Genomic DNA, 22,075 nt, shown 5'->3' with positions numbered 1-22,075 from the left:
TGCATATATTTTTTGGATAGGGAGAGAAGGATATGTTTTCTGCTGGGAGGATTTTTTTTATTCAATATTCTTAATTTAATTTTGAATACACAAAACCAATACATTTGACACCAGTAGTATCCCATCAGTGGCTTTTATGGGGGCCATACCCCTTTGATCCCTGGTATCAGCACTTTTTTAAAGACCACATAGAAGTGGGATTTCCAGTGCTGCTATTTACATAACCAAGGCATTATTGTTTACAGTAGTATATGGCGATATGTTTTCTTTCCCAACAACACATTATTTTGGCCACTGAGTAGTTTTTCCATTGATTTTATGAAATTAATGTCTGGTGTAGGAGTCAAATGTGAGATACAAAATTTCCAATGGTAAAAGAACAATGCACTAGTCAACTGAGCCAACTTAGCAATGATATAATTATTTTCTTAGAAATACATTCTATGAAATCAGTTCAATTTTTCCAGGTGCTAGTCAACTGATGTTAAGCATCACTATATTGTTAATATGCAATTGCTATGGCTTGAAATAAATGTTTATGGTCTTTTTTTTTATTTTTATTTTTTTTTTTTTTTTTTTTTTTTTTACATGGTCAAACAGACAGACATACAAAAAGACACATATATGCACAGATAGACATACAGAAAGACAGACAGAAAAAAACGCAATGACACAAAGACAGACACATAGACACACAGAAAGAAAAATGACACAGACAAACAGATAGAAAGAGCCAAACGACACACTAACATATGCACAAAAAGACACATAGACATACAGAAAGACACATAGAAAAATAGACAGGCATTTAAAAAGACACAGACAGACAGAAAAAAGCCACATAGGCACATGGACAGACAGACAAAAAATACACAAAGACACACACAGTCACACATTTGGAGAGAAAAAAACACACGGACAGACAGACATTCAGAAAAAGACACACAGACAGATATACAAAAAGACACACACAGAAACACCACTAAATGAACAAAAAGACACATAGACACACAGAAAAAAAAGACACAGACAAAGAGATAGAAAGAGCAAAATGACACACTAACAGATGCACAAAAAGACACATAGATATACAGACAGACACATAGAAACATAGACAGGCATTTAAAAAGACTCAGACAGACAGAAAAAAAGCCACATAGACACATGGACATACAGACAAAAAATACACAAAGACACACACAGTTACACATTTAGAGAGAAAAAAGACACACGGACACACAGACACACAAACAAACAGACGTATAGAAAGAGACACATAGACACACAGACAGATATACAAAAAGACACACACAGAAACACCAATAAATGGACAAAAAGACACATAGATACACACAAAAAAACACTTTGACCCACATAAGGATGGACAAAAAGATGCATAGACACTCTCAAACATGGACAAAAAAGATATACTGACGGACACCCAGGCAGACAGAAAAAGACACATGGCCACACAGAAAGACACAAGGACAGACAGAAAGACATACAAAAAGATTCATACAGACAGAAGGACAAGAAGACACAAAGAAACAAAGACAGACACACAAAAAGAAAAAAGACACATGAAGACATAGGCAGACGGACAGAGCCACAAAAAGACATATTGACACACAGACAGAGGGAGCAAAAAGACAAACAGACAGATGCACAAAAGGTCACATAGACATGCAGACAGGCATATAAAAAGACTCATGAGAACACAGACAGGCAAAAAAAGACACATAGATACATACACAGATGGACAAAAAGACACATAGACAGATGAAAAAAAGGCCAAAAAACTCACAGATGGACACACAAACATCGCATCAAAGAGAAAAAAGACACATAGACAGAAGGACAGACACACAGAAAAAGGTATATAGACACACAGACTGAATAATGACACATAGACAAAAAGACTGTTGGAGCAAAAAGACAAACGGACAGACACAAAAAAAAAGACAAATAGACAGACAAAAAGACACCTAGACACAGACATGCATATGAAAAGACACACCGACAGGCAGAAAAAAGGCACATGGACACACACAGAGATGGACAAAAAGACACATAGACACACAGACAGACAAAACGTTTATCTCAAGGCATAGCAATTGCATATTAATGATATAGTGATACCTAACAGCCATTGGCTGGCGCCCAGAAACATTGAATTGATTGCCTAGAATGTATTTCTAAGAACATAATAATGCCATTGCCCAGTTGGCTCAGTTGACTAAAGCCTCGTTCTTTTACCATGGGAAATCTTGGGTCTTATGTTTGATTCCTACACCAGACATAAATTTCATAAAATCAATGGAAAAACTGCCTAGTGGCTAAAAAAATGTGTTTTTGGAAAAGAAGACATTCCACCATCTATAACTGTAGTTATCAATAATGAAATTATTGACTTTGCTTATGTAGATGGCAGCACTGAGGGAATCTCTGTTCTGTGTGGGTTTAAAAAGAGTGCCATTACCAGGCAACAAAGGGATAGGGCCCTCATAGGAGCCATTGAAGGGATACTGATGACAGCTTTATACTTCATAACTGTAAAGAATAAAATCTTTTTCAGAGTGACAACTGGATAAATACAATCACTCCGGGAAAAAATTAATTGGTAATAAAATACAAAAAAGTATCCGTTCATGGGGAAAATTTAGAAATTTCCAGCATTCTGTTCAAGGAAAACATTTCTGTTATTATGGGTTCGTTTATTAGCTCATGGGTACTCCTGCAATGCAAACAAAAGTTGACGGCATATTTTTACAAAAATTGCCCCTTTCAAACTTTCTTGTGTGTTAATAACCCCACTAATTACTAATAAAGAAATACACATTTAGGATCACCATATAAAGCTGATTCTTTACTTGAATCTTATCAATAGTTAGGCTCTTATACTTATGTTATTAACAAGGATTGTTATATACTTACCATTTGTTACTATAAAGATTTTTTTTTCACTCCAAACCCAATACGGGTGTAGCCTCTTTATTTAGATTTTATTTTGGAAATTTTATTTAACTTATGATTGTCAATATATGTTTTGCTAGATTGCAGCTATTGCTGCAACCATGATAAACTTATTCATATAATTATATGAATAATTATATAATTATATGAATAATTATATAATTATATGAATAATTATATGAATGAATATAATAAGGAGGCCGGAAGAGCCAAGAGCTCATATAGCATGAGCTTTAGCAAAATTCAAAGAATCAATAGATTTATTTAAAAGGAAAATCAGAGGATTAATGCCAGTCAGGATTTAAAATGAAAGCTCTGAGATACGAGGGCTTTCTAAATATCAAAATTCAGTAAGATCTGATCACCCACTCGTAAGTAAAAAATACCTCATTTTTCTAATTTTTCCTCTCCCTTGAGCCCCCCCCCCCAGATGGTCGAATCGGAAAAACGACTTTATCAAGTCAATTTGTTCAGGTCCCTGAAACACCTACCAATTTTCATTGTCCTAGCATGTCCAGAAGCACCAAACTCGCCAAAGCACTGAGCCTCCCTAACTTCCCAAGGAGAGCGGATCCAGTCTGGTTACGTCAGTCACGTATCTGCGACATTTGCTTATTCTACCCATCACGTTTCATTCCAAACTCTCTACTCTAAGCATTTTCCAAGATTTCCGGTTTCCCCCTCCAACTCCAACCAGTGTCACCAGATCTGGTCGGGGTTTAAAATAAGAGCTCTGAGACATGAGTTTCTTCTAAATATCAAATTTCAAAAATTTGGTCACCCGTTTTTAAGTTGAAAATACCTCAATTTTTTATTTTTTTCGAATTAACACCCCCCCCCCCCAACTCCTTCAAAGAGAGCGTATTCAGTCCGGTTATGTCAATCACGTATCTAGGACTTGTGGTTATTCTTCCCACCAAGTTTCATCCCGATCTCTCCACTCTGAGCGTTTTCCGAGATTTCTCGTTTCCCCCTCCAACTCCTCCAATATCACCCAATATGGTCGCGATTTAAAATAAGAGCTCTGAGACACGAGGTCCTACTAAATATCAAATTTCAACTAAGATCCGATCACCCATTCGTAAGTTAAAAATACCTCATTTTTTCCATTTTTCCCCTCCCTCCATCTCCCCCAGATGGTCGAATCGGGGAAAAAACTGTTATCAAGTTGATTTGTGCAGGTTCCTGACACGCCAACCAATTTTCATGGTCCTAGCACGTCAATAAGCATCGAAATCGCCAAAGCGCTAGAAATCCCCCCAACTCCCCCAAAGAGAGCGGATCCGTTCCAACATTGTCAATCACGTATTTAGAACTTGTGCTTATTCTTCCCATCAAGTTTCATCCTGATCTCTCCACTCTAAGCATTTTCCAAGATTTTCGGTTTCCAAGATTTCCGTTTCCCCCCTCCAACGCCCTATGTCCCCGGATCCGATTCGAATTGAAAATGGAGCGTCTGAGACATAAGATCTTTCTATATATCAAGTTTCATTAAGATCCGATCACCCATTCGTAAGATAAAGAAACCTCAATTTTTCACGTTTTCCAAGATTTCCGGTTTCCTCCTCTAACTCCCCCCGATGTCTCTGGATCTCGTCGGGATTTAAAATAAGAGCTCTGAAGCACAGGATCCTTCTGAATATCAAATTCCATCAAGATCTGCTCACCCGTTCATAAGTTACAAATGTCTCATTTTTCTAATTTTTCTAAATTACCCCCTCCCCCCAACTCCCCCAAAGAGAGCGGATCTGGTCCGGTTGTGTCAGTCACGTGTCTTGGACTGGTGCTAATTCTTCCCACCAAGTTTTATCCTGATCTCTCCACTTTAAGCGTTTTCCAAGATTTTACGGCCCCCCAACTCCCCTCCCCCCGATGACACTGGATCCGATCGACATTTAAGATAAGTGATATGAATTACGAGGTCCTTCTAAATATGAAATTTCAGTAAGATCTGACCACTCCTTCGTAAGTTAAAAATACCTCATTTTTTCTAATTTGTCAAAATTAACCCTCCCCCAACTCCCCCAGTGAGAGCTGATCCGTTCTGAAAATCACGTATCTAGGATTTTTGTTTCTTTTTCCCACCAAGTTTCATCCTGATCCCTCCACTCTAAGCGTTTCCCAAGATTTTAGGTTTCTCCCTCCAATTCTCCCAATGTCATTGGATCCGGTCGGGATTTAAAATAAGAGCTCTGAGACATGATATCCTTCTAAATATCAAATTTCATTAAGATCTGATCTTTGCTTTGCAAGTTAAAAGTACCTCTTTTTTTCTGTTTTTACCGAATTAACCGCTCCCCACTTTCCTCAGATGGTCGAATTGGGGAAAAGACTATTGTTAATTTAATCTGGTCTGGTCCCTGATACGTCCGCCAAATTCCATCGTCCTAGCTTATCTAGAAGTGCCTAAACTAGCAAAATCAGGAAAGACAGACAGACAGACCAACAGAATTTGCGATCGCTATATTTCACTTGGTAAATATCAAGAACAGAAACCCGGTAAGGGAAACGTCTTATACTTACATGCAAGTATGGAGGAACTCAATTTTGGGTAGATTCAAGCTTAATAAAAACAGAAAATCATACAGAAGACATATAATTGAAAAATTGTATAATATTTCGATTTTTTCTTTAAATAGAGTTTGGTGCCTGTTTCTGGGCTACATGAAAGTTTTTTTTTTATTAACCAGAAAAAGAGAATAACTTCTTATTCAAAAATGAATTAGAAGGTTAAGATTTGAAAAGAGGGGGATAGTCTTGGGTTGTTTCCACTATTTCTACATTATTTCAATTTTATGTATTGAAAATATAGTAGGCCTACATTAGAACATAGTATATAGAAAAATTATCTGACAGAACAAGAGAGAACACTAAACTTGGATTCAAAGTTGCCTACAGTAGCCTATAATAATGTATATTATGAAGAGAATATTAAAAAGGCCAATTTGCTGAATGACTGAGCTAATTAGATGGGTCAACAATCTTATATCGTTGATAATTTTTTTTTTAATCTCTTTCCAAGTTAGCGAACCTGGCAGACTAAAGCCTGTTCTGGTTATAAAAATTGAGAGAACAACAAAACATGCAGTATAACAAACAAAGAATAAAGTTTACTCAGTTCCAAATGTTGGAAGGTAAAAGTAGGCTAGTTTGTATGATTTGAATGACCTTTCAAGAAAATACCAGCCACTGTTTTTCAAATAGTGAATAGATGCAAATTAGAAACATATCTGTTTAAGATTTTTTTCAGTTGGAATCGATGGTTAGATAGCAGTGACTTGTACATTAACGCTTATTTACTCTTCAAGGTGAGGGGTGCTCCAGCTATTGCTATTGTTGGTTGTCTAGGTGTTGCTATTGAACTGAGTACAGCCAAATTATCATCAAAAGAAGAACTGCACACCTTTTTTGCTGAAAAAATGGAATATATAACCACAGCTAGACCCACTGCTGTGAATATACATGGAGCAGCTAAATTTCTTAAGGAGTACTCAGCCAAACTTCTTGAGGACACGTCTTGCAATTTGACATCTATGAAAGAAAAGTAAGTTGAAAGCTTTAGGAAGTGATGGAATCTCAGACCGTATCCTAAAAATACAAAAAAAAAAAAAAAAAACAGGAAGGTAAGGGGGAGGAGTAAGTCATATGCCATGTCTGCACATTAGGGCATATTGTTTCAAACGACCTATAGCTTCGTTTACCTAAGTAGTATCATTAGTGAAGATCTTAAAAGGAGTATAGCCAAGGTCCAGTGTATTTTTCAAAGTTTAAGGAATTTTTGAAGAATAGGAAGATAAGTCTACTAACCAAGATTATGATATTGGAAGCTACAGTGATGACAGTAGATAAGTATGGTAGTGAAGCCTGGGTAGTTCAAAAAGTGGGGGAAGTTTTGCTAGATATTTTTACAGAGAGATCACCTGCAGATTGCTTGGTACCCAACTCAAATATTAGGCTTTACAAAAAGTTTGGCTCAATCATGCTTTCTAGGGCAATAATGAGAGAAAGGTTGAGATGGTTAGGGTATGTTTCGTCAATGAAATATTATATATTGCCAAAGATTATCCTTTTCGACCAACTGTTTGGTCAAATTTTTGACCAACTGTTTTGGCTAAATGAAAAGTAGGTCGTCCTTGGTTGGGGCGGGAGGATGTTTCAAGGAAAGAGTCAAGGGAAATTGGAACTTCCTGGGGTTGTGTGAAGAGGGAGGCTTTGAATAGACTAGGATAGAGGGGAGCTTGCATAGCTCTGTTGGCCTCAGGCGGCTTGGTACTGCAGTGTGTTGCTTGTAATAGTAGTATACCCTGAAATTCTTGCTGAACGCATTTATGGCATATCTTTCTACCTAAGATTTTAACTCCATTTTAAAAAAGCAGTACTTACAAACACAAAGTGTGATCTTCGTCGCTATTTTCGTAAAGTAGTACTTTTGCATAGCTTGGATAGATACATTAAGTTGTCAAACAAAATATGTTTTGGTCAAATTTCGTAAGGATGTAATGTAAAAAAGGCCAAGTTATACTAATGAATGAGGATAGGAATTATGACAAAACAAACAAAAGCAGGAGATAGGTCAAGAAGATGTCATAAGAAAAGGTTTTAGTATGTTTTGATTTCCAGGGGAAAGTTTTATAGAATGAGGCAGAGGGAAATGAAGGAGGGTTGTGTCCATATATATTTTATTTATATTCTGGTTTATTTATAAGAACAAACAACAACAAAAAATAAAGAAAACACAAAAAAGCAATACAACAAAACACTTAACCCTCCTTAAGCTTTTCCTTGCTTGGAGTAACGCTTTAAATATAGGAATAAAATAAAAAAAGGGGACGAAAAGATAGAAAGAGAAAAAAAACTGCTCTTGCTCATGCGCGCCTCTTAGTCGCAACAACCCTTAATAACAAAAACCCATTCCCATTACCAGCACACACAAAAAACCTGTTTCCCATTCAAAAAATTTAACCATATATTTTTCTCTTTTTTTTGGGGGGGGGGACTTGAGAGCGAATGAAACTTAATTTATTCCTCTAAAATCCTACAAATGGAGACATATTGCTTTATGATCTCTGCTGATGTCACAGACATTCGCTGACTTTTTCTAAGATTTGAACAAATTATTCCAAAAATTTGGCCCAATATAACGTATTGAAAATAAAAATCAAGTTCTGACAACTTGAGGTGTCCTTACATTATTAGCATATCATGCAGGATAATTGTGTATTTAATCACCATAAATAAATAAATTTAGGAAACGCTTAGGAACTAGTTTGGAATATTACATTTACATGATTAATGCATGATAAAAATTTAAAAATAACTTCTTTAAAGCACAATGGCCTGCAATAATATAAAGAAAAACGATAAAAAATGGGACTCTTAAAGACATAAAAATATGAAAAGACAAAGAAACCAAAGCATCGCAGAGAGTCAACTTGAAAAAATGCAAACCAACAAGATAAAAAAAAACAATTAAAACATAAACAAAATTCAATAAAAACCAAAATGTGAAAAATTAGGACCAAATACCTAACAACCAAAGGAGCGAAAAATCCAATCTTTGCCAAATCTAACGACCAGCAAATTGAATACTCGGAGAACAATATCATTTGATTTTGACAATCACACCCTGTGCAAAAGCCATTTGAGATCTGAGGAGTTGATGACATGTTTCATTTTGCGAATGCGAAGGTGATTTAAGATTTGTTTCATGGATGACTGAAGTATTTGGCATCTCTTTTGACAAAGACCGAAATAGGAGTCGCTTATTTTTAAGTCACTGGTATCACTGTTCAGAGATAGACCTACATTTTTGTATTTATAAATTTCAAGAGCCTCATATGAACTGATGGCATTGCCAGGTCTATAATAGGTACAAATGTTATTTTTCATTTGATCTTTGGGAATGTCGTCTGGAACCTCTTTCACATAAGGGAGACCAAGATAAACTGGATTTTCATTTTGATCTGTCATTTTTGTGTCTGTATTTGATAACTTTTTAGTAAGTATTTCAACTAAACCATCACAAAAAGACGATTAACATTAAAAAAAAATGCCAATGAACCGGGGTTTTCTACATTAGTTCCCAAAATATAAAATACAAAATATAGTCTTCCTAAGTTTAGCAGCGCCAAAGAGGAATGAGATGTTGGCAAATTACTATTCAAGTATTTGTAAATATTTCGTCTTTGTTGCAGTCAAATCGAAGGCTCTGTATAATACGAATTACAAGAAATTGAGTCAATTCTGGAGTCCTTAAAAAATGTATGAGAAGTTAAGACTAACACAACTGGCAAATTACCTGTTTTAAGCATCCTGTAAAGCAAAATAAGAAGAGGGTATATAGGATCATACTGGGCTAACCTTTTTGAAAGTTTAGGAGGTGGTACCCTTAATCCTGTTTAATATCAATAATAATTATTTATTGTTATCCTCTTTGCATAACAAAGGCGCACTAAGAACAGTATAAAAGAAGAGAATGAAAACAAAAAGGACAACTCTAATGAAAGAGGTGAGACGCCTGGCAAAAAGAGGGAAAACGATGAAACTCGTTCACCAGTGATTTCTAAGCTTTTTCACATTTTTGGGTAAAAGTAAAGGCTTTTTAAAAATACAATAGGTAGACAAAGAGGAGAGTTAATGAAAGAGGAGACTAAATGAAAGAAATTTCTTTTTTTTTCATTTAGATTATATAGAAGTTAATCTAAAAAATATTGTTACTACTAACGACTCCCTGTAGCATCAAACCTGTTAAGGCATCACAGCTGTGCTCGCTCCTCTTACGCACCCAAGAAGTTTCATTTGCTGTTTGGATGTTGTAACTTGTTTTTATTTCCCGCGAATAATTTTTTTCGATACAAAGGGTGAACGCATGAAGTGAAACGTATGAAGGATAAATTAACATTCCATAATTCTATGGGCGAAAACGTGGCCAACACCAAAATTGGATAGACATATTTTTTGTATTGAACGCAAAACAAAACAACTTGTAGAAATATCTTTTATAATCTCTTCGTCACACATTCCAACAAAAAAAAATTTCCTCTTAATCCATTGCACGGCATCAGATTTCGTCAAATTCCACCATTGACAAAGGGAAAAAAGCAAATGTTTCGTATTAAGTTCTCGCCAATCTACATTAGTGAAGATTGCCAAAAAATATTCAATAGTAACAGACATGTCGGCTTATAGGGGGCGTCGGAATAGGCGGGGGCCCAACCTATCCTTTATGGTACATCTGATACAGCATCTCAGAACTCGCCGTCTTCGCTCCCATAATTTAGCCTCTCACTCCTCATCCTGAAAGATGATCGACTTGAAAAGAGAAAAAAGGTTTTGCCAGCATTTCAAACATTCCTCTGGAGTCAAATTTCAACAACTCGGTAATTTAAGGTAATGGCTCCTTTCTTTTCTCAGTTAGAGAATTCATCTGCTTTGTACCAAAATAACTCGAAAGCCGGGCGACAACGTTAGTAAGCTGATTCAAATTAATATGATTGAATTAGCTAAACCACTGTTATAAAAATAATGCAGAAGTATTAACAATAAATTGTTCCTTTAAGTTTGTGGGACAGTCAGAAATTACCATTTTCATCTATTAAGGTAAATTCGAATTTTATTCAATGAAATAAATGAAGCATCTATCTTTTTGAAGTAAATCTTTGACTAATAGTTGGAAAAGGTAGTCCTTTCAAAATTTACACCATTTATCAATTAAATAGTTGAAACATATATAAACGATGAGAATCAAAAGCCTTCTAAGACACTTTAATTTAATACTCAATGAGTTTTATGAATGGGACTTGAAAATTAATTCTACTAATGGGTTAGATGTCATGGTAACACCAATATAACGTAAGCACGAAGATCGTGCTTACGTTTCGTAAGGTTCTCAGCTACAAATAAGCCTGAGCTATTAAGCTGCTTCTTCGCTCTAAACGCAAGGGGAGCTGTTTTTTTTTTTATCGAAACTGGACGACAACAGGGGCAACTTTATTTGGTCTCTGAGCATTATTTGATCCAAATGTAAATCGCTGAATACTAACTATGTCTGAATCCTTAATATTAGTTAAAACCATCTTGACAAACAATACGCGCTTCATCGTGCCCCCCACACTCTGCAAAGGAATCTGCTTCACATCATTAAGGAACAGGGAATCACCTCTCCCTTCCCGCTCTATGTCGTCTAGCTTGAGCTCAAACTGATTCACGCGGTTTTGCATCATATGCAGGAATGTTTTTGGATATTTTTCAGGCAGTACAAATTTAGGATAAAACCCAACATGTACTCATCATAGATTTCAGAAATCATTGTTTCAACTAGAAACTTAGCATGAAAATTAGCTGCAGTCTGCAGTGTATTTTTTTACGTTTTTGTTAATTTTACCTAATTTTCTTTAGTGAATTTTGGGTACCGCATCATAGATTTCAGAAACCATTGTTTCAAGTGGAAACTCGACATGAAAATTAGTTTTTTTCAGCTTTTCGGTAATTTTACTCTCAATTTCTTTAGCTAAATTTGGGTGCTGCAACATAGATTTCAGAAACCATTGTTTCAACTCGAAATTTAGCATGGAAATTAGCTGCAGTCTGCAAAGTGTATTTTTTTTAGCTTTTCGTTAATTTTACTCTCAGTTTCTTTTGCTAGATTTTGCTTTGTAGCCGCAAGTTCACTCTCTGTAGCAACTTCTAGTCTAGGGAGATCAGCATTGGGATCTGGAAATTGGCTATCTGTTACTGAATCTAGCCCTTTTTTAGAAACTGTCAGGAAACATCCGGAGGATTTTTTAGTTCTTCAAACGCATGATTAACACCCTTAGTTATCTTTGTTGATGCTTTCTTCTCATTCCAAATTTGCTGTCTTCGGTATTTGTCTTCATTCCTTCTAGAATTCGAACTGGCCAAAGGGGATGACTCGCAAATTTGGCGAGGAACAAACCTCCGATTTCAACGTTAGCCGGATCCATGACGACAGCAACAAATATTAAAAATCAGTAAAATAAGAATTTGATTAGTATCAGATAGAGACTAAAAGATACATATCTTTATCTTTATGTGGACAGGCCTACGGATGGCAGTGGTAATCACCTTATTGGTAGGTGGCCCGGTGGACCGTGGAGACCTGCTGATTGTTATCTATCGTACTCTGACACACAGAACACCTTCCGCAAATAATATCCGATTTTCTCCACACACCACACTTGGCTATCGTATCCAATTTTCTCAATTTAAAACGCCAAAAAAATTCAAAAATCTGACTGCATAAAAAAATTAAGTATCAGATTGCGCAATTTCTGTAATCACTGAATTAATTGAAGATTAAAGTATAAAGTGCAAACTAGATTTTTGTGTAGTGAGCGCAAGATTAAGAGTTCATATTTAGTAAATATATGGTAAAAATGATTTACTAATCTTTTTGCGAATTTTGTTTTTTTTTTCGGATTTTACTGGGTTTTTTTTTTCACGTTGACTGTCCGCGTTGTTTTGGTTTTATTTGTCTTTTCACATTTTTGGGCATTTTCCGTGAATTTTCTTTTTTTTGGTTCGCGATGAAGAAGACAGACGGTTGTCTTCCCGAAATATTCGCTACGTTTTTCAGTATTTTCGTTTGGCCTTAAAAAGCCCATTTTTAGTTGTTTTTTCTTTATATTATTAAATTTTCCTAGTCCTGACAGAGGGATAATATTTAACTATACATATTGAGATCTAAATGATGTGCCTTTGCTATCTCCAGTCAACACTGGCAGCGCCAAGTTTTGCATCACACGTAATTGTTTCAAAGTGAACTGAAAACGTACTAGACTATATAAAAAAGGTAAAGGATACGCCATTAGACTTTACAGTCCCTACCGGCGGTGCTGATCTCCGTTTCTTGGCCCTTCAGCCAGGAAGTGCAATTGGGGGTGGGGGGCCAACCATCCTGTGCTTTCGCACACCCTTCCTGTTTACCTTCCCCAGATTTCACCAGGTACCCATTTAGAGCTGGGTCGGCTCTGGCTAAGCTTACAGAGTCATGCCACTGACCCCTGTCCCAAACTGAACAATTGGGTACACTGGGATTCGAACCTGCGTCCTCTCAGACGAAGGATCCTGAATCCATATATTCACACAATATACTAAATACGGATGGACTAAAGAGAAATAAATTAATTTTATTACATAATTCTAGAGTTTACCCTTTAACATTCTCGTCATTCCAACATTTCTTGCAATATGACTACTGATAAAAGATATATGATTGTTAAAAGTAAGGCATTCATCAATAAAAACACTATGATATTTAATAATAACAATAATAATTTATTTGAGCTCTCTAAACATACAAAATACACTTAGAGGAGTATATGCTTGACTGATTGATATACTTAACTACATATTTGTATATGAGTAAAGCAGGGGTAAAATTAGAAGACCTATCATATACAAGGAACCCTGACATTTTATGATTTTTCAACATTTATTCTCATTCACTTATCTGTACATTGCATGCCCTTTTTTATTATTTCTATTAAGTCAGCTAAAGTCTTTGCTGCCACAGTAAAATGTGTATCATCAGAAAAACTAGGGAGATAATCTTAGAATTGGTATGGAAACTTCGAGCATTATTTATCAAACTAATAACACAGAAGCTTACGTCATTAAAGTATATTAGAAATAGAAGCAGACCCAAAACCAAACCCTGAGGCACACCTAAGTCTACTACTCTTTCGCTTGACTAATTTGCCTCAGATAAAGTTGATTGCTGCAATGATTTACTAATAGTCAACGTGTGTACCCTCTGAGTGTGTATTCTTCATAACTTTCTATGAAATTACATTGAGGTAGTTTAGGGTTGCTGACAATTTCGTTGTAGCATTGTGGACTTCTGCTCATATAGCTAGGCAAATGTCAATAATTAATAAGTTGATGTACAGATAAATACATAAACATTGGCTATTTTTTTTAACAGCAATGGTAGTGTATTAGTCATCAAAGGACTTCCTTGAAAAACTAATGAATCACAAAGCTTCAGTGTTTTGCAGTTCAGGTGAACATAAAACTATTTAAGATCCAAAATGCTTCCTCAATTCTCATAGCTGAATAATTTGATTTTATTGCAGGATCATATCACAGATAGAAACTATGCTAGAAACTGATGTAGATGACAATAAGAGAATTGGCAAGTTTGGGGCTGAGGATATTGTTTCAAGGCTAAATGGAGAAAATGCTAAGATTCTAACACATTGCAACACTGGCGAACTTGCAACCGCTGGATATGGCACTGCTCTTGGTGTTATCAGACATTTGAGAGAGCTTGGTAAATTAGGTAATTTTTCTATTATTATAATATTTTATGTTTGTCCGTTGATTTTTTTTTTATGTTGGTCTATTTTTGCTTAGACTCTGAAATACGATTTCTCTCCAGCTGTGCTTGTGATAGGTATTTTTTAAACAAATCTTATCTTATTACTACCTTATATAGGTGAATCTCCTCCTTTGACTATTTATCTGAGTCTTGGGATGAAGGAGGGAACATTGGGGAATTATTTCATGGGGGGGGGGTCATGAAAAGAAACAATGTATTTTGTGTGTCATCTTGTTTGATTTTTAAGGGGAATGGCCATTCAATCAGTTTCACCTTAATAATTCCCCTTCCCCTGTATTTGCCTGAGTCATTGAATGAAGGAGTGTGCATCTGTGGATTTTTTCAGGGGGGGGGGGATGAAAAGAACAAATGTGTTTTTGGATTAATTTGTTGGGTTTTTAATATAATTCATGTCCCCCTCTTAGTATAAGACCCAACCCACTCCTCCCCCATGATTGCAGTGGTTTCCTTTGAAGATCGCCATAGAGAACCTATATGGGAGGGGGTGCTTTGGCCTGCATTTGACTTCGTAATTTAATTCTAAAAATACAGCTGTCCAGCAAAAGAAAAGAGCAATATTGAAACTGTAACACTGTTCCTCTTCCCCTGTATTTGCCTGAGTCTTTGAAAGAAGGAGTGTGCATCATTGAATTTTTCAGGGGGAGAGTGAAGAAAAGAACAAATGTCTTTTGTGCATTAATTTGTTTTTAATGTGAAGGGGCTTTTCAGCCACTTTTATCTGTATAATTCCCATCCCCCTCCTCCCCCATGATTGCAGGGGTTTCCTTTGAAGATCGCCATAGGGAACCTATGGCGTTTCATTTATCGTAATTTCATAATTGTTTATCATAATAAATGAACATTATCTTCATTTATCATAATAAATGAACAGAGATTGGTGTAAACGGAGATGTAAGACCCGAAATGATCAGGAATTATGTTGAACTTAATCTTTTATTTTTGTTGATTTTTATATTAAAACAATCGAAATGCTATATATAAGAACATATACAACATATACAATCTCTGTTCATAATAAATGAACAGAGATTGATGTAAACGGAGATGTAAGACCCGAAACGAACAGTAATTATATTGAAGTTAATCTTTTATTTTTGTTGATTTTTATATTAAAACAATCGAAATGCTATATATAAGAACATAAACAATCTCTGTTCATAATAAATGAACAGAGATTGGTGTAAACGGAGATGTAAGACCCGAAACGAACAGTAACTTTATTGAAGTTAATCTTTTATTTTTGTTGATTTTTATATTAAAACAATCGAAATGCTATATATAAGAACATATACAACATATGCAATCTCCGTTCATAATAAATGAACAGAGATTGGTGTAAACGGAGATGTAAGACCCGAAACGAACAGTAATTATATTGAAGTTAATCTTTTATTTTTTTTGATTTTCATATTAAAAACAATCGAAATCTCATGTATAAGCGTGTTGTTGCCACCCTCTCATCGAATTCCAAAGTACCGGTCATACAGGGATACCGAAACTTATTTGATGAAATTGGGATCTTTTTATATTAATTAAACTAAATCGATTGCTATAAAATGTGTTGACGTCGAAAAAATCATTGTAGATTTACTGCCATGTTCTTTTTCTTAATTTTTTTCTTATATGCTAATGTAGAAAATTATAACTTTTTTTTATATATTTAAAATGATGAATAAATCGTCCGACAAATAGAAAGAGGAAATATGGCCCTTAGGGAAACTGCTCTCTAAATGCTACAAAATTGCACTTATATGCCTGAGACATAATCAATATCACATGAAGGGCATATGATTAGCTACAAAAACTGACAGAAAATTTTAGTATGAAAAGCTCTGAATTCTAATAATTTATGAATTTTAGGAAAGGCAATATAACACGTTTGGGAAAAAATTCGAAATTTGTAGATATCTTAAGACGTAGAAAAGCCGATTGAACCTATCAATTAAATGCATTTCTAATTATCTCTTTAGTAGTGATGACCTGGAAACGAAACGATAACGCCTTTGATAGGTTCAAGTTGACATTAAGAGGCCAAGGTAAGGTCAGGACTGGGACATACAGAGGGGAAAACTCAAATGCTTAGGACAACTCGACTCTAATTACAGGGAAAACGTATCTTTTGAAATATAGAGGAGGGTTGCTGTTTAAAAACAAAAATTCAGCAAAAATACCAAAAATTTGCTATGTGTAGTTGTGGGAGGGGGGGGGGGGTGAAAGGGGTTCTTTAATTGCGAGTCATATCGTGTGGAATAAGTTGCCCGAGTCAGCTCGAAGGTGCCACTTATTCGGTTTATTCAAAAAAATTGTTAAACATTCTTTGGCTTCTTAGAAGTTATTTTATCTATTTACTTTATTTTTTTCGTATATGTTATACATATATTATTGTTTCATTGGAGTCTATTTAATCTACTGATCTACTTAAATAATTTAGTCTATTCAATCTATTTAGTTTTGTTTTCTATACTTTGTATTTTATTTATATTTTCTTTTCTTCTCCTTTTTGCTCTTCTCTCGGTGAGTAAGTGATTTCTTCAATTTTTTTAGTTTTTTCTTCTTTGAGCAAGTGACTCGTTTGTCTTCCCCTTCTTTACAGACCAAAAATCCTTTGAGGGAGTATTAATATGTAATATTGTATGTGTATTTCATGATGAATAAATATTATCTTTAATTGGTATCTTAAAATCAGCTCTGGATCTCAGAATTTACAAATATACGAGCCCTCCCACTACTTTCTAAGACACCTATAAATAATAAAAAAAAATAATACATTGAAGATGCTCTTTAACACGTCAAAATTGTTGTATTAGCTATCATGGCTCCTAATTGTGGGTTTTTCGCCATCTCTGAAAAATAATTGGCATAGCTTACCTTAGATCTTCCTGTGCCTCCAGAGGTGCTTAGGGCATCCAAGAAGAGAGTCGCCAGTCGTTTTCATCGCTGTGGTCACCCAGACATCTTCCTATTCAGGTTAGATTGAGCTGTTGAGATTTGCGAGGTCAGCCCGGTTGCTGCGTCGTAGTTGGCAAAATCTCAACACCTTTAAATACTCTCCCTGACTTGACATATTATGTTCTGAGTCTGCCACATCTTTAGTTTCAACTGTGTAATGGGCCTTTTCTCGCAACAAGCCATGTTTAAGAGGCGAAAAAGTGGCAGTTGTCACGGAAAGCGAAGCTGGCTTGTATGACAAACTAATGGAAATTATACCAGCTAATCGCAAATAACCAGTGAAAATTCAAGTTATTCAAAGTTTGACTCTGCTTCCATTATCATAATCAGGTTTATGGGAATAATTGGTGAATAATTGTTACTAATAGTGACAAACCAATGTGAATAATTGGTCCTATTCTCTAACTTTATAGGTATTCAAAAAAAAGGACGAACTCCATGCACTTTTTTATTTTTACATAACTAAGTTGTTATGTAACATAAAAGCATAAAGTTTTGTGTATTTTTTGTAATCCTTAGTTGAAAATGGCTCATTAACGAGGGCCGTCAATTCACGAAAACGTCGGGGATCTGAAATTGGAGAGAGGGAGGGGAATCCTCTGCAATTGCCGTTCTTGACCATGGTATAAAAATAGAAAAATTTTACGAAAGTTTTAAGGCTCCAGCTTTTACGGTACAACGGCTGCAAGAGCCGCCGATTTTGTAGTTTTAGCCATTTCGAGGTTTTGTCTCATATTTTCCATACGTTGTTCGTTTCATTTCATTCTTTTTTTTCTTTATAAACTATTATATCGTTTTCCCTTGAGTTATTTAATGTTTTTAAAAAGATTATACAGATTTTAATTTAAGAGAAGGTATACTGCACAGAAACCCGTCCGTATAACCAAGGTGCAAGATTAACAGCTTATGAACTTTTACAAGAAAAGATAGACGGTACACTCATTTGCGATAGTATGGTTTCTCTTTTAATGAAAATGAAGAAAATTGATGCCGTTGTTGTTGGAGCTGACAGAGTTGCCGGCAATGGTGATACAGCAAATAAAATTGGAACCTATCAGGTACGTGTAATATGTAAGTAAATAAAAAAATAACTTCTTTATTCTCCATAGTATCATGGAGCTGATAAAATTTGAACCTGTCAGGTATGTGTAGTATATAAGTAAATAGAAAAATAATTCCTTTATTCTCCAGAATAGCACGGAGCTAATAAAATTTGTACCTCAGGTGCATGTAGTATATAAGTAAATAGAAAAATAACTCCTTTATTCGTAATAGTATAAAAAACACGTTAACATCAGATTGTCACTTACATATTAATGCACATATTTACGGTACTTTTAGAACAAATTCAGGAATTATTGAAATTGTTCACAAAATAAGGCACAAATAATGCCAATTAGTCAGTCGAATTAACAGGTGATAGGCTTTGCTTATGAAGACCGTCTGACGCTCTAAACTATCTGGTAGAGGGCTTATGTCGTAAATCTGATGAATAGTCAGGGAAAGCATCTCGGAGGGTTTAAAAAGACATACATTTGAAGATAAGGTCATAAGTCAGGTCATGTCTTATTTCTTTAAAGGGTGGTAGACATAATACACCAAGACTATTTTCATAAGAAGCATACTATGCTCCTTAAATAATTGTGCACGCTCGCTTTTGGATACCCTCAAGCTTATCAATTTGAATTTTGGTGAGGCTAGTGTGCAAAATTGAGCTTGCAAATTCTGACTTTGGCCGAATGTAGCCAAAGTGTAGGAAATAGACCTTGGTTGAAGGGGAGGAATTGCGAACCAACGCAACTTAGCAAACGACCATAACAACAAACCACATTTTTGAACTAGGGTGGTGGTGTACAAATTCTATTTCTGGTCGCTGTCAACCGTAACATAAGGATTTTAAAATTGTCCTCAACAGCGAGGCTGATATCTTCAGAATGTGTCATTTGATGATTTAAAAGTGACCTTTTCATTGCAACACTTTTAGTTAGGCTAAAAAAATTTTAAGGTAGAGATACTGTTCCACAATGTTTAGGTAGACATACTAAAACAACACTTTTAGGTAGGCATACTGTTAACACTATTGACGTCACGTGTCAGTGTAGAAAAATATTTGCGAGAGCGAAGGCGGAGGCAACTTGAATGACAGAACTTGCAGTGTGAGACTAGATAAGTCGTCAGCGAATTAACGACTCAATTGACTTTTAAACTTGACAAAAAAAAGAATTGACCCCAACTTCATCCCCTGGGGTGGGGTGCAGAAAAAATTTAGAAAGGACGAAACACGATCATGATTCAATATAAAGCACTGTTCTTGACACATTGATAAGCTAGCTATCACCCAGATTAGTAACTGTTGAACGCCCATGGTCCTAGCCTCTTGTAAACTGATTTCACGATCAAAACTGTCAAAGGCCTTGTCTATGTCATGTAGAACCATTTTAGCATAAGCATCACCGATTCATGGACTTCATCAAGCAACTGTTTGGGCAATTGCTTACTTAATAACACTATTGTTTGGACAAAAACCGAATTGACGAGGATCAACCTTAGACCTGATATCCTTCAGTAAAAACTCAAAAATGAAAATTGCCAAGACCTTAGACTGAAATCAGCCGGAGGTCATTTACAGAGATCTCCTCCCTGTAAATATGGGCGTCACATAGGCACAATTACAATATTCTAGGAAAACCCCATCGTCAAAACACTGATTGAAACCAGTGATTAAAACAGGGCTAGGACTCATTCGCAAATTCAATGATAAGCCTAGTAGTATATTAAATCGGGTAAGATGCTTCCCAACCCTTTTGTAGCACAGTGGATTCATGCTCTACTTGGCATTATGGGTTCCAGAGAACGATATTTGTCTCTACCGCAACAAGGTGTGGCGGACAGTTGGTTACATGTTCCTGTAAAAAAAAAAAAAAAAAAAAAAAAAAAAAAAAAAAAAAAAAAAAAAAAAAAAAAATGAAAGTTGGTTTGAAGCCCTATACGCCAGAAATGGCTCTGGACGATCATCATCCCTTATTCAAGATGCTTTCCGAGGATGAAAGTTAGATTTTCTTTTCAACTGCCATAGTCTGGAGAATAAGTATTTCTACCTATGTTACTTTTATTATTTTATAAGAATAATTATACAACAGTAATATGAAGATATATGAGTAGTTATATTTATATAGCCGACTGTTATAATAGGCCTAATGTTGTCTGACTATTATAGTCAGGTCGTCTGCTTATCTAGGGCCAAATGAACAGCAGGTCATCCCCGAATGGGTTGGGAGGATCTCGTAAGGGAACTTCTTGGGAGACTGTAAAGTCGGAGGCTTTGCATACATCAGGATGGAGGAGGAGCATGCATAGCTGTGTTGGCCTCAGGCGGTAAGGTGCTGCAGTGAGCTGTTAGTGGTAGCAGTAGCTATAGTCGTCTCTGAAAAGCAGGTCGTCCCCAAATGGGGTTGAAGGATGTTGTAAGGGAACTTCTTGGGAGACTTTACAGTGGGAGGCTTTGAACAGATTAGGATAGAGGAGGAGCATGCATAGCTGTGTTGGCCTCAAGCGGTAAGGTGCTGCAGTGATTTGTTAGTAGCAGTAGTAGTTATAGACGTCCCCGACAAGCAAGTTGTCCCCAAATGGTGTGGAAAGATGTTGTAAGGGAACTTTTTGGGAGGGTGTAAAGAGGGAGGCTTTGAATAGGTCGGCTTGGGGGAGGAGCGTACGTAGCTGTGTTGCCCTGAGGCTGCTCGGTGCTTCAGTGAGTTGTTAGTAGTAGTAATAACAATATTTGATCTAGTAACAGCTATATGATTGAAGTGTATGTAAGTAATATTTGATTGTAAAATAGTCAATAGTGTGGTAACTAAAGCGTCAAGTACATAGTAATATAAAACTCTACCCACTATATCCCTCCCGTTTTTTTTCAATGTTTTGGCCAACGTGACCTTGCTTAATTTACTAACTTACATATAAAGAGCCCCCAACTCAGCTTATTGCTACCCTTAGATTGCCAATAACCATAGTCGTAGTGGGTTTGTAAAAAAAAAATTATGCAATAGATCATACTCAACTTGACTTGTGTCCCCAAATGTTGACCATGAGGTACAAAAACTCTTTCGTTCCCTATTTTGTTTCGCATTTTAATAATTGATTTAACTTTGTAGCTATGTTTATCCCTTAACATTTATTTTATCATTGTAATTGTAATTGTTCTGACGTGCTTATGCTAGCTTGTGTGCTATTTTAGCCAATAAATCATATTCTATTCTATTCTATCATTCGGCTATCGTTGAAAATAATATGGCTATTTCTTGATTGCTGTCTAATTTTTCTGACTGATGGATAGGGCATAGAACAGAGGGTGAAATGTATTATAACAGAGGGAGAGAGAGTAGTAAAACTTTAGGATTAAATAGATTTTATATATGAATCATGTGTGTGTAGAGGTAAGGGAGGCTCTGGCTCGCCCTCTGGCCTTGGTAGCTAATGATGTTTTCGTTTTTATATAATTCGTTTATAGTATGTTTTTACGATTTCGACTCTGTTTTTCGTACAAATCGTATATTTTTGACCTTATCTTTTCCTATCTTTTTCTATCTATCTATTTCTCTTATCCTTTTTTGGCTCTGTGCTCTTCGTCAGAAATATTGGTTCCTGGTGTAAGTTCCTGTATATATATATATATATATATATATATATATATATATATATATATATATATATATATATATATATTAAATTGACATTATTAAAAAAACTGTAACTAGATTATGAAACGCTTAGATCTACGTAATTTGTTAG

General features: G+C 35.6%; 1 protein-coding gene across 1 annotated transcript in view; it reads left to right on the top strand.

Moving 5' to 3' along the window:
- LOC136042299 (methylthioribose-1-phosphate isomerase-like) overlaps positions 1 to 22,075 on the top strand; it is a 42,514-nt gene that overhangs the window by 5,272 nt on the left and 15,167 nt on the right. The window contains exons 2-4 of the mRNA XM_065727247.1: positions 6,282 to 6,517; positions 14,070 to 14,275; positions 18,134 to 18,342. Of these exons, the coding sequence (XP_065583319.1) occupies positions 6,282 to 6,517; positions 14,070 to 14,275; positions 18,134 to 18,342 (651 nt within the window). The remainder of the gene's footprint in view (positions 1 to 6,281; positions 6,518 to 14,069; positions 14,276 to 18,133; positions 18,343 to 22,075) is intronic.

Source organism: Artemia franciscana, unplaced genomic scaffold, assembly GCF_032884065.1.
Source record: "Artemia franciscana unplaced genomic scaffold, ASM3288406v1 Scaffold_1046, whole genome shotgun sequence".
NCBI classification, from domain to species: domain Eukaryota; kingdom Metazoa; phylum Arthropoda; class Branchiopoda; order Anostraca; family Artemiidae; genus Artemia; species Artemia franciscana.
The sequence above is the reverse complement of the archived record's forward strand: the minus strand, read 5'-3'. Positions and strand labels throughout refer to the sequence as shown.